The sequence below is a fragment of the Rhineura floridana genome, chromosome 1 (assembly GCF_030035675.1).
Source record: "Rhineura floridana isolate rRhiFlo1 chromosome 1, rRhiFlo1.hap2, whole genome shotgun sequence".
NCBI lineage: Eukaryota > Metazoa > Chordata > Lepidosauria > Squamata > Rhineuridae > Rhineura > Rhineura floridana.
Window position 1 is genome coordinate 216,607,019 of NC_084480.1, and position 12,214 is coordinate 216,619,232.

General features: G+C 42.3%; 1 protein-coding gene across 3 annotated transcripts in view; it reads left to right on the top strand.

Moving 5' to 3' along the window:
- The window catches only part of KDM1B (lysine demethylase 1B), a 37,584-nt gene that overhangs the window by 159 nt on the left and 25,211 nt on the right, over window positions 1–12,214 (top strand). Inside the window, exons 2-7 of one of the 3 annotated variants that reach the window (XM_061592957.1) lie at window positions 2,820–2,904; window positions 4,421–4,502; window positions 6,056–6,149; window positions 7,246–7,370; window positions 9,649–9,738; window positions 10,610–10,721. In XM_061592957.1, coding sequence (XP_061448941.1) covers window positions 6,060–6,149; window positions 7,246–7,370; window positions 9,649–9,738; window positions 10,610–10,721 — 417 coding nt within the window. In that variant the 5' untranslated portion in view covers window positions 2,820–2,904; window positions 4,421–4,502; window positions 6,056–6,059. The remainder of the gene's footprint in view (window positions 1–2,819; window positions 2,905–4,420; window positions 4,503–6,055; window positions 6,150–7,245; window positions 7,371–9,648; window positions 9,739–10,609; window positions 10,722–12,214) is intronic. The other 2 variants (XM_061592951.1, XM_061592967.1) reach the window with 2 other exon arrangements.

Consider the following 12,214-nt stretch of genomic DNA (forward strand, 5'->3'; position numbering starts at 1 on the left):
GTTGGGAAGGTCGAGGTCAAGGCGGCCCTGTTGCTGCCGTTCTTCTCGCTCCAACCTGCGGCGGCAGCGAGTTAATGACAGCGCAGGCAACAAAAGGAGCGGCGGCGGCGACTCCAGTTTCTGCCCCCGGCACCGGGTCAGGCTTTGCAAGGGTCTTTCCTGGGGTGGGACTTTCCTTTGCGGAATGTGCATCTTGCGTCTGAGTGGATTGGGAGATAGGTGTGGAGTACTTATCAGGAGGAACGTGGGCTATGGAGGAGAGGGTTGCTGATCGTGGACTTCCAGGGAATCTGGGTATGGCTTTATTTGAGGCAGGGACAGCCCCCCCCCCGGCCTGTTTTCAGTGTTCTAGGTCACATATTTATATTTGATTAACAAAATAATCAATACAGCGTGCATCTGGGCCATTGGCAGAGTGCCTTTCCAGCATTAGGGAGGAATAAAATAAATGCATACTAAGCAAATATGGACAAAACCGAGAAATCCTACACAGCCCTCGCCTGTCTGGGAGTAAGCAGAGGGCGAGAGTGTGATTTCAAAACAGACCTGAGAGACCCAGTACCTATTATTTGAGAAACTAAGCATTTGATTTGGGAAGTTTCTTGGAGATGCTTCGCTTGAGATTATCCAGGGGTTTAATTTCCTTTGGTTTGTGGGAAATTCCAGGAAGGCATTGGCTGGAATCCTTCCCTCGATTGCAGAAGACACCTGAAAGATGCCTTATACATAGGAGGGAGTAGCCTCCATCTATGCCAGTCTTCCTTCACCTGCTGCCTCCAGATTTTAAGATTACTACTCCAGTACCCCCAGAGTCGACCACTGGCCATCCAGGTTGGGGTGGCTAGGAGTTGTGGTCCACAATATCTGGAGGGAACCAGGTTGGGGAAGATTGATCAATGCCAGTGGTTCCCAAACTTTTCCCCTCACTGACCACTTTAAAATTGCTGATGGTCTTGGTGGACCACTTAATAATTCTTCTGCCTTTTGTAGCTGTTGTAATGTGCTGTGCTAGATGCTGTATGATTTTTAAATCTATTTTGTTTTTATTTCTTCCATTGCATTTCAATTTGCATCACACAGAATACACATTATGATGCAATAAGAACACAAGAACAGCCTGCTGGATCAGGATCTCATTTGATTTTTACTACAACCCTGAGGTCCATCAACTAGAGCCTGGTCAAAATAATGGCTAGTCAGGGTGGTGGTGTCATAATAACAAGGGCCCTGAAGCTGGGTCATGCCAAAGGGGGCCCCTCTAGTCCAGCGCTCTGTTCTCACAGTGACCAACCAGATGTCCCAACGTGAAGCCAGCAATTGGGACCTGAGAGCAAGAGCACTCTCACCTCTTGCAGTTTCCAGAAACTGGTATTCAGAAGCATACTGCCTCAGACCATGGAGGCCGAGCATAGCCATCACGGCTAGTAGCCATTGATAGCCTTGTTCTCCATTTATTTGTCTAATCCTCTTTTAAAGCCATCCAAGTTTGTGGCCATCACTGCCTCTTCTGCAAGTGAATTCCATAGTTTAACTTTGTGGTGTCTGTCCTGAATCTTCCAACATTCTGCTACAGTAAAATACAATACAAGAAATTAAACAAGCAATAAAAATACAATTAGAAATCAATATGAATATTTAATGTGGACTTGCCACAGACCACCTAAATGAAGCTTGTGGACCACTGGTGGTCCATGGACCACAGTTTGGGAACCTCTGATCTTTGTCATTGTGCCCAACATTATTACCCCTCTGTAGCAATTGGAATTCCCAGAAAAAGAAGGTAACTAGTCCTGGGTGGTGTAAACAGTGTGTTCTGTTTATCTTAAATTGTATTTTAACTGCAGTTTTGGTGGTAGGGTACGGAACTTTAAAGCAGTTCTTGAAAAATAAAAAATTACCCTCCAGCTAGTCAAAAGTGACAAGTAGCCATGTGGTTCCAAATGACACACTGCAAATTTTTCTATTGTCTACTGAATGGCTTCACTCTCTTTTTTAGCTATGGGGGAGAACTGTGGGGTGCCCTCAATATTTGTTTAGGGCAAAGATTCCAAAATTTGTTTTGCCAAACTCATCTTCAGAGTTCTGGACCCTCATTCAAGGGCCTCTGGTTTCAGAATATGGTTGTACAAAATTCCAGGTCCCGGCTGTGATGAGCCAGTCAGGATCAAATGCAGTCTGTCTCTCATCTTTGTGAGACTCACTCTCTGCATTGTGGCTTGGTGTTTTAATTGGAGAGTCAGAAATGGGAGATGCAGCTCCTTCAAAAATGGAAGTTACACATTGGAGGGAAGGGGAGGTTGCTCGCTCAGAACCCTACTTGCAAGCCTAGCCAATGTTGAATCTTTTGAAATCTCCAGCCTGCCTTGTAGAATAGCAGGTATCAAAACAGGTGCCGAAGAGCTTGTGGGGAGCTGGATGCAACATTTCTGTCAAAAGCCCCCTCTTCCCTTTAGGACAAACTCTTTCATCAAGCTGCTTGAGAGATGTGTGCTTACTCCATTGGCATTCCTTGGCCTTTTAAAGGACCAAGTATCTCATTGTGGAAAGTCCTGCTCCGGGGGCGGGGTGGGGGACCATTTCTCATTCCTGTAAAGATAATTCAGAGGCTTTAAAAGGATCCTGTTTCTTTGGACACCATGTTGCTTTCTGAACAAGAGATCAGTGGCTAGAATATCCCTTTCTTTTATCATGCTTCCTCTTTTACAGTTCTGTTTAATTTGACATCCGAAAACTGGGTGATTTGACTCCAAGGTGAACAGAAACCTGCCCTTCCTGCTGTGGAAATTACCCATAATAAACATAATTATCTTCTTTTTTAGCATAATTACAGCCTGCCTTCCTATCTCTAGTCTGGGTGGGTTATTGTGGAGCTGGTAGACTACAGCTGACCCTTGTAAGTGCCTGGTAAGTATGCACTGGTATTAATTCCTTCATATTCTAAATAAATGTAAATTTGTATTCTGCTACATTGAATTGTGTCATTTCATTCCACAAAGAGCTTAAAATAGTGACTTAATACTAGAGAGAAAAAGTTAATATGTATGCATTCAATGGCATGGAAGCTTTGAAATTGTATCCTAAAAAGATAGTTATATTATTTACTAGGGATGTGCACAGCTTCTAACATTTTTTAAAAAATTCTCTTTAAACAAACAAAAACAATCCATGCAACATTTTGGACAGCCTCACTCCTTGCAAACCCCATGGATTTCGAGAAACAGAGAGAAAGAGATAGGAAAGTGTAGAGCTATGCAGTGGAAAATGAGATACTGCCATGAAGCTTTCTGAGCGTCCTGATCCAACTCAGGGAGGGATTTATTGACATTGTATTTCAACTTGGGAAGGAGAAAAGAACCCTGAATAATCCTGATTCGCCTCATTATTTGTCCACTATTCAGAGTTGAATCACACTCCTATTATTTGCCTGGTTACACATTAGACCTCTTGGTTTCCTAAGTATCGCTTGGGAGTTGTTACCCAAAGCTCTCTTTGCATTTCTGTGAAGCCTCTAATCTCAGATGAACTGGTTGCCTCTTGTGCAGGATTACACTTTTGGCAAACTCTGGAAAAGTTTATTAATGTGTGTGCTGAATCCTGGTGCGTGCATCCTCTCCATGCACGGGAGTTGGAGAGTAGTGCAAACTTTTCAGTGGCTACTACCTTGTACCCAGATGGTCCATGTTTAGCACACTGGTGGGGCAAGTCTCTTGGGGTAGTATATAATGGGTTAATAGTTTAAAAAAACACACAACAAAGTTAGAAAAACCAAAGCATTGAAATGTTTAACCAGGATAAACGGGAGGAAAGGAATCTCAATTTATGTCCATCTTTAGAATCAACTATAGTAATGTGCTTATACTTTGTTTTTAAATATGTAAAAGCTTTCCCTAAAGTTCACTTTCACTTTGCATAATGACTTTTCTTGAAAAGACCTGCATTTCAAAAAGTACTGCCTCCCTTGCTATGCTTTTCAAACGAGCTCTTCCTTGCACTTGAAGCAAAAGAATAGCAATGGTTTTAAAATTACTCACTGTCCTACGAAATATCCCATAAAATGTGTTACTTACTGCCATTTGGAATTAAGAGATATCCTCTCTTCCTGTTATCTAAAAGCCACCACTAATCCCACCCTGCTAGGAGTAATAGCAATTTAGTGAAGATGGCAATTGTCAGTGATTCTTGTGTGTTTATAGTTTTCAGTAGCTCATGTTCTTTCATTTTTTGCTCAGTGGGTGGGTGGAATCTCCCCAGCTAGTTAACCTGTATGACTTTTTTTGCTGCATCTGTTTCTTTTATCTACAGTCATAGATGTAGTGTAATTTATATCATACTGTCCTGCCCAGAGAACTCAGACACGGCTGTGTTTTTTTCTTGTATTGTAGTAAGAGAAAGTTTCAATTCATTGTGCTCATCTCTCTAGGTCTAACTAGGCACAACTTCGCTGCACTAAGACATTGACTCAGCAACTCCTCCCCTCCCTCGGCTTAAGTAAGGTTGGCCAGGTACCTTACTTGAATGTCCTAACTGACATTGTTGGGAGCGTGCGCACAGGCAAAGACTCCGCCTCCACTGTGTCCCGCCGCATTTGCCTCCTGGCGTGAGGCAAGGCAGAGCCCCCATCACCTTCCCATCTTCTGCCTCAGAGGGAGGAGGGCTGCCTGCAGGCGATGTGGGCACAAGGAGAGGGGAAGCATCAGGCTGGGAAACAACCAGTTGGTCAGGTTGACTCTCCACAGGGATATCTGGAGCTGCTGGGGTTGAACTGTCAAAGTCCAGACCTGGGGCGCCTTCTGAGTCCAACTCCCAGCTTGGCCCTTTACTGGCTCGACCATCCCACTCTTAAGTCCTCCTCTTCCGCTTTGTTCTCGTCAGTCCACCCCCGTCCAGCAGGGCTCATGACACATGCTTTATTTATTTCATTTGCATGTTTTAAATATTTTAATACCATTTTTCTGAAGCTCAAAGCGACTTATGGAAGAGGGACACCCCCTGCTATTTGAGTAGTGTTCTTTGAAATTTGAACAGTATGTCCTTACTCCTTATTAGGATAGCTAAGCAGCAGTGGCAAGGTGTGCTGAAACTGAAGAGTGATTTGCTCGCATAATTGTGCTGCAGCTGTACTGTTAAGATTACTGAGTTGCTGGTTTTTTTATGTGCTGCAAAATGAACTAGTAAACCATTCTAAATAGCAGAAGCCTTGCTGAAACAAGGCCTGAATTATGCACAGTTCTTGGACTGGAATGACTATTTCGGCTAATTTTTTCACGCAGTCCTATGCATGCCTCCCTGTGTTCAATGGGATTTGCTCCCAGGTAAGCAGGCATGGCACTGCAGCCTCAACATTGCAGGCTTGGAACAAGAGAAATGTGTAGGGAAGGGGGCTGACAGAAGGTGACATTCTCACCACTCCCAGTTTTCGGGGATCCCCATCAGCTTCCCATGCTACAGACCATTCATCGGGGTCCTCCAGCCCTCAGGAATGGCATTTCAATTGGGTGGGCTGAGGGGGAAGAGAGGATCCCTGAAAATGGAGTGGAGGCAACTCCTGCGAGCAGAGCAGCAGCTGTGTCTGCCTGTTTTGGGGGATCCCCCCAACTCCCTCTACCACAGCCCATCCTTTTAAGCAGGGTCCCCTGCCACTCAGGAGAGGCATTTTGGAGGTGGGGTTGCCAGGAAAGGAGGGGGATGGGAAAGTCACTGTTCTCTTGATTAAACCCAGTATTCCCATAAATGAGCCCCTCCTTGTCTTCCTCTTTAAAAAAAAAAAAAAAAATTGGTCACTGCTTCTTCTCGCCTCAGTGAAGATCTTAGCTAACCATGCAGTCCAGTTCTTAGTTTTAGATTCCTTTTCCCCAGATCTGCAATGAGAGTTGGTTCTGATAGCGAAACTGCTGGTCTATCCTGGCGGTGCTGGAATGTTAACCATGGGAAGCCTGAAGTCTGTTTTTTTTCCCCCCACCCCACCTGCTTTGGCGTAAGGAGGCTCTTTAGGATGAAATCTTTGAATTCTAGTTTCAGAGTACTGCCTAATTTCCTCTTGGTTTTCATCCTGCAGCACCATGTCAGCTGGGAGGGTCCGAACAAAGAAAAAAACACCAGCTGTGGATCAGTCTCCTGATAATCTTCCTTTGAGAAGTTCAGGGAGACAGGTACTTTATGGATTTTCAAATGAGATGAAAGTGGTGTGCGTACCATGTGGGAACACCTATTCTAGAGTTAATGTGAATTCATCCAAAATGTATACGGCATATTAGAACTTGAACAATCCAACCACAAACTAAAGGAGTGTTTTTAGATGAAAGATAATCTATTTTATTGAAGAAGAAAAATTGTAGCACTCTTTTCAGTCCAGGGATCTCCAAGGCAGCTTACGGCTTAAAAACAATTCTAAAAAATTCTGATTAAAATAACAGTGAAAATAACAGAGCTAGTGTCCAAGACAATCCTGGCTGTGCAGAACGAGACACTTGTAGGAAAAAATGTTTTTGCTGCTCACTGCAAGCCAAGGAGCAAGGGATCCTTTTAATAGCACTGAAGTCAATAGAACTAATTTGGTTTAAATCCTAAGAATTCAGTTTACAAGGGTGCAGAGATGCGTATTACCTACTTAAAACATGAAGAGTATTGTAGTTCTGTGCATATTGGTCACCAGTGTCCTGTTGATTTCACATCCAGCAAGTGATCTTACTTCCAAACTGATGTGCATAAGAATGTGCAGTGAGTTATTCCGGGGTCAACAAAATTGGTCCTCATTTTCAGTGCCATGGGCCTTAATGTGCAATACTGTTTCCTGTTCTATCTGAGAGCTAGTTGTAATGGTTTCTTTATCTTGGTTTTTACTTTTTCCATAGTTCAGTGTGAATGCTACATGCCTACAACATAGCAAGCCCTTGTTACTTTTTTTAAAAAAAGATGTTTTTCTGGGTCTAGCTAGATCTACTTTGTGCTGTGATGCCTTTATATCAGGGACGAGGAACCTGTGGCCCTCCAGATGCTGTTGGACTCCAACTCCCATCAGTCCCAGCCAGCATGGTCAGTAACCAGGAATGATGGGGGCTGTAGTCCAGCAACATCTGGAGGGCCACAGGTTCCCCATCCTTGTTCCATACGAAAACACAATTCATGTAACTGTCTTCCATCACTATTGCAACAGAAAGTCTTGCCAATAAAGACTTCTCTCAGCATATTGCTGTAAATCTGTGAGGCTATTGTGACCTTTTTAGCCATGCAGTTGTGTTCTATTAGGTGAGGAAGAAGGCTGCAGAGACAGCAGAGGATGATGAAGATGCATCGGAGAAGAAATACCGAAAGTGTGAAAAGGCAGGATGTACAGCAACATGTCCAGTTTGCTTTGCCAGTGCTGCTGAAAGGTTTGGGTTCATCTCTCTTTCCTCTGCCCAGTCTCCAGGTTTCAGCAAGTGATCTTCAGTTTGGTAGATTTTGTTTTCAGTTTGCTTGAATGAATGCTTATGACTATTTATTATTAATGGAGGGAACTGGATGTATATTCCTTGGAGAAGGGCTGTAGCTCAGTTCAAGAGCATTTGCTTTGCATGCAGAAGGTCCCAGGTTCAATCCCAGGTACCTCCAGGTAGGGCTGGGTGAGATCCCTGTATGAAACCCAAGAGAGCTGCTGCAAGTCATTGTCAACAATACTGACCAATGATCTAAGGCAGTTTATTAAGCTCCAGTGATGACACTCTTTGTTTGTTTTTTTCCGGTTGGATTTTGGTGGATTGAACTGGTCTTGTAAATACTTTAGTGGGTCCAAATTATAACTTCACAAGCAGGGACGGAGGAACTTCAAAACGTGAGTCCTATTAGGATGTGAGAAATGGCTAGAATGGTAATCATGAGACTGATTGATTCAGAATGGCCAGCTTGTGTTGATACCGCCATCTGCAGGTGGTTAGAGGTTTGGCACAGAGCCACAGCTGTACATACAGCCTTGTTGGCATGTTACTCTATAATGCCATACTGTTGACCAGGAAGGTCCTCTTGCAGGCATTGCTGCAGAGCCATTATTTATGGCATCCGGAGTTGCAAGAAGAAACTAATTAGAAGGGAACACTAAGAGAGCAAGGCTGCGTGTTCTGAGTTGCTGGCAGCAGCTATCTTTCCAATTCTCTCATTAAAGAATGGTTTTGAGTTTGAACTATTTTAACTGTATGTATGACTGGTTTTAATACTGTAAATAGTTTAATTCGATTTTAATCTAGACTTTTGTGTGTTTTTAATTATATGTGTGCTTTTATCTGGAAGCCGCCGTGAGTTCCAGTTTTGGAAAAAGGGCGGGGTAAAAATAATGATAATAAATAACTAAATATAAATTTGTTCAAGCTGTTATGGAGTTATTCTATTTTTGGCTAGTATATAATGTCATGAAGCAAATTCCAAATGAAATGACATAGCCACCAAGTGGATGTATATTCACAATAACACACCCTCAAAGTAAGGATAGGAGAAGAAAAAGCATTTCATTTTTGGTTCTCCAGAACAAGCCAGCTTAAAAATGGGGGTGGGGGATACTCAATGAAGCTCCCAAATTGCCGCCCTGGGCTCCTGCTGGGAAGAAGGGCGGGATATAAATCAAATAATAAATAAATAAATGAAGGCTAGGATGACCACTTGTCTATTATCAAATCCATTGGCTTTAATCAATTAGCATTATTTGTTAGCATTAATCAATTAGCATTATTCATAATGCTAAGCAATGGCTTTGCATTATGAAGATGAGCTGCAACAGGCCTCAGATTCATATGCTTCCCTTATGTCTCCTTTGGCATAGCCCTGAGAAGTTCAGAAGCTTTCACTTTTACTATCTGCAGTTTGCTGTGATGTCCAAACTCAAGCAAATGGAGGTTAATTTGAACCAATCCTTACCTAACCCTTACCTAGCATCTTAGCCCTTAGGATATTTTAGACTAGAACTCTCATCAGACCCGGTTAGCATGGCCAATGGAGAGGTATGATGGGAGCTGTAGTCCAACAACTTCTGGAGAGCCTCAGGTAGGGGAAGGATTCTCTAAGCTATTATTAGTGTAAACATACCAGGCTCAAACCATTCAATTCTGGCTTATTTGCACTAATCTTAGTTAACACTGACCACAGTTTAGGATTTAGAGGCAAACTAAACTGGGGTTAATCTAAAATGGAAGTGGAAGCTTCTCAGCTTGTCCCTGTGGCTGTCCAGGTGAGTGGAGGGGAGGCATGCAAGCCTATGGCTTGCTGCAGCTTCTCATGATGCTAAACAGTGATTGCAAATAGTGCAAATAAGCCAGAGTTGTATGGTTTGAAGCTGGCTTGTGGCAACTGGGCCATTAAGGGCCAGTTCACTGTTTTTGGGGAAAAGCTGTGGATTGATTCTTTTAAAAAATGTTAAGTCAGAAAAGGGAACAAATACAGCAGAGGATTAAAATGGACAATTAAGGCTGGAATTATGCTACTGGAAAGCCTTCCCTTGCCCCAGCCCCAAATGGCATACTTTCAAGATGGTTGTCATTCCAACATTTTCATTCTGGATTAGATTTATAAATGAATAGATGTGCTGCATTGACTGCTAACATATGTGGTGGTTTGAAGTGTTTTCAAACTGCAGAACAAACGTATCCTTCTGGTAACTTTAGTTTTTGTTTTTTTCTGTTTTAGGTGTGCAAAAAATGGCTATACATCAAGATGGTATCACCTCTCCTGTGGGGAACATTTCTGTAATGAATGTTTTGATCATTACTACAGAAGGTATTCTTTACCTTTTTGAGGCAATTGGGTTGTTGTTGTTGTTGTTTTGTAAAATAAGCCTTGAAATATATTCATGTAATGGCAAACCACTATAATCATAATTTGTGTAAAGAAAGATATATGATAATACACATAATTTTGTGCTTTGCTCTTCCTTCTGATTTAATTTTGAAATGAGGCTGAAAACAGCAATGCTACATTTATAATGGTTTTAAATTGCAAGGGGCTGAATCGACCAAAAGATGCCAACAATGGCTGGGGATTGACACTTGAACAATAGCCTAAAACCTTCCTTTTTTAAAGCAACTCTAGTCAAAAGCAATAAATGCTTTTAAAGTTAAAAACGTAAGTATTATTTACAAAGTATATCTTGGATGATTGTAGGAAGCTGGACCAGCTGAATATTTACGCTCTCACTACAACTTTAATAGGCTTTGCTGATGTGAACTACTGAGCATTATAACAAAATGTTTTCTCAGGTAGAAATTGTGCAACTTCAATACCATGCAAATAGTTTCTTGCAACACAAGCTGTTTGCTCAAGCCCTCTGTGTTGGAAGACCTAGTTAGGGTGGATGGAAGCTATTCCAACAGTGAAGCCATTGTGTAGATTTCAGTATCCATAATCAGGAAGTCATAATTTATCAGATTAAACAAAATAAAAATCATACACAATATTACCTTGAAGGTTGAACTTTAGAACCTGTGCTTATTTAGGAAAAAATAACTTGGCCAGAATCCTGTTGTTTCAATGCCTATTTCTTTTTCTTCACGTTTCATGTTTGAGATAAACTGTAGGTATTAAAATACACCAAACCATGCCCAGCGTGTTCCTTTTCTCTACTTATCGTTTACTTTGTCACTCCTTTTAGTCATAAAGATGGTTACGACAAATACACTGCCTGGAAAAGGATTTGGACCAGTAATGGAAAAAGTGAACCTAGTCCTAAAGCTTTTATGGCTGATCAACAGCTCCCTTACTGGGTAAGGGCTTTATTCATAATGATGTGTCATTGTGAAAGTAGCGCATGTACATTTTGACCTTCCCTTCCTAATAAGAGGTGGATCTTCTGTTCTTAAGGGGAATGTCTGATGGAAAGTAATTTGCAGAGAGCTTAATATTAGAAAACTTCCTTGTGGTTAAATGGGCACTCCCCATGTAATCCTGTTTGTTCCTTAGCAAATCATTACAAAGATTGTCTTGGAGCTTAGTTGATGGATACACCTTGTTACTAGCGCTCACTGCAAGAAATTGTCTCAACTGTGTCGGAACATAGGAATCTGCCCTATACTATTTGGATGTCATCCTACTGGGAGAAAGGGTGGGATATAAATCTAATAATAATAATAATAATGGTAAACCATATTTAATGTTCTACTGTGCACAAGCCTGTCACGCCTGCTTTGCTCCACCCCACTGATGTTGGGGAGAAACAAACTACGATTCCTGGCTTAGAGTTACATACAACCCAAGGGTTGTTGTGTGCTCCAAACAAATCACAGTCAGGAAGCCAAAAATAAACCTTTGCTGAACGTTGTGGGTTTTCTGGAGTGAAGTGAGCCATGATCTCTGGTTTGGACGCATGGACACAATGCTAAGTCAGGGACTCTTTGTATTATTCGCCCTTTCAACCTCCAGGTTAAATCTGCTAATTTAATTCAAGTCTATCTCTTCAGTTAATAAAATTAATTTCCACCTCCAGGACAATGTCAGATGGTTTGATTGGCTGTGTCTACATTTGCCGTGAGGTCAGGAGAGGGCAGATTTGTGTGTGCTTATGGGATGATCAGAGGAGACCTAGGGAACAGGCAAAAATCAGGCAGCAGCCCATTCTTTCAGAAGGGTGGGAAAGAGCTGCTTATTACACACTGAGGATATTCATGCGCCACAGCCTCTTAGTTGCAGTTCTTTTCCTTGTATTGATTTTGTTTGTCCCTCATTTGTGCTTCAGTTTTTGTGTGTACAAGTATGTAGGAGCAGCACAAGGGCAAAGCTTGAAGTGGTGAATTTCCATACCTCTTCTTGAATAAAGCTGTTTGGGAAAAAGCATAACAGTGTCTCTATCTGGAACAGCATACTGTTTCTTTCTTAAAAGGAAGGAGAGTAGTATGACTTTGATTTTTCATGGATGCCGTGCAGTGTGCCTGAATGATGGGGGACAGTGGCCCTACAGATGCTTGTGCAGACATCGTAAAGTATGTTGCAGGAAAGTTAGCATCTTTTTTTAAAAAATGCGACTGTGACTTTCCTGTGATGCAAGTGGAGCTGTAATAATGGATGAGACATAGATGAGGTGCAGACTCTGGTGAAACAGGATTGCTGGGGTATAGCAGGGGTGAGGATGCTGTGGCCTTCCAGATGTTGCTGGATGCCAGTTCCCATCAGCTCCAGCCAACATGACTAACAGTAGGATGATGGGAGCTGTAGTCCAGCAACATCTGGTGTGGCCACAGGTTCCCCATGTCTGAGTTGCTCC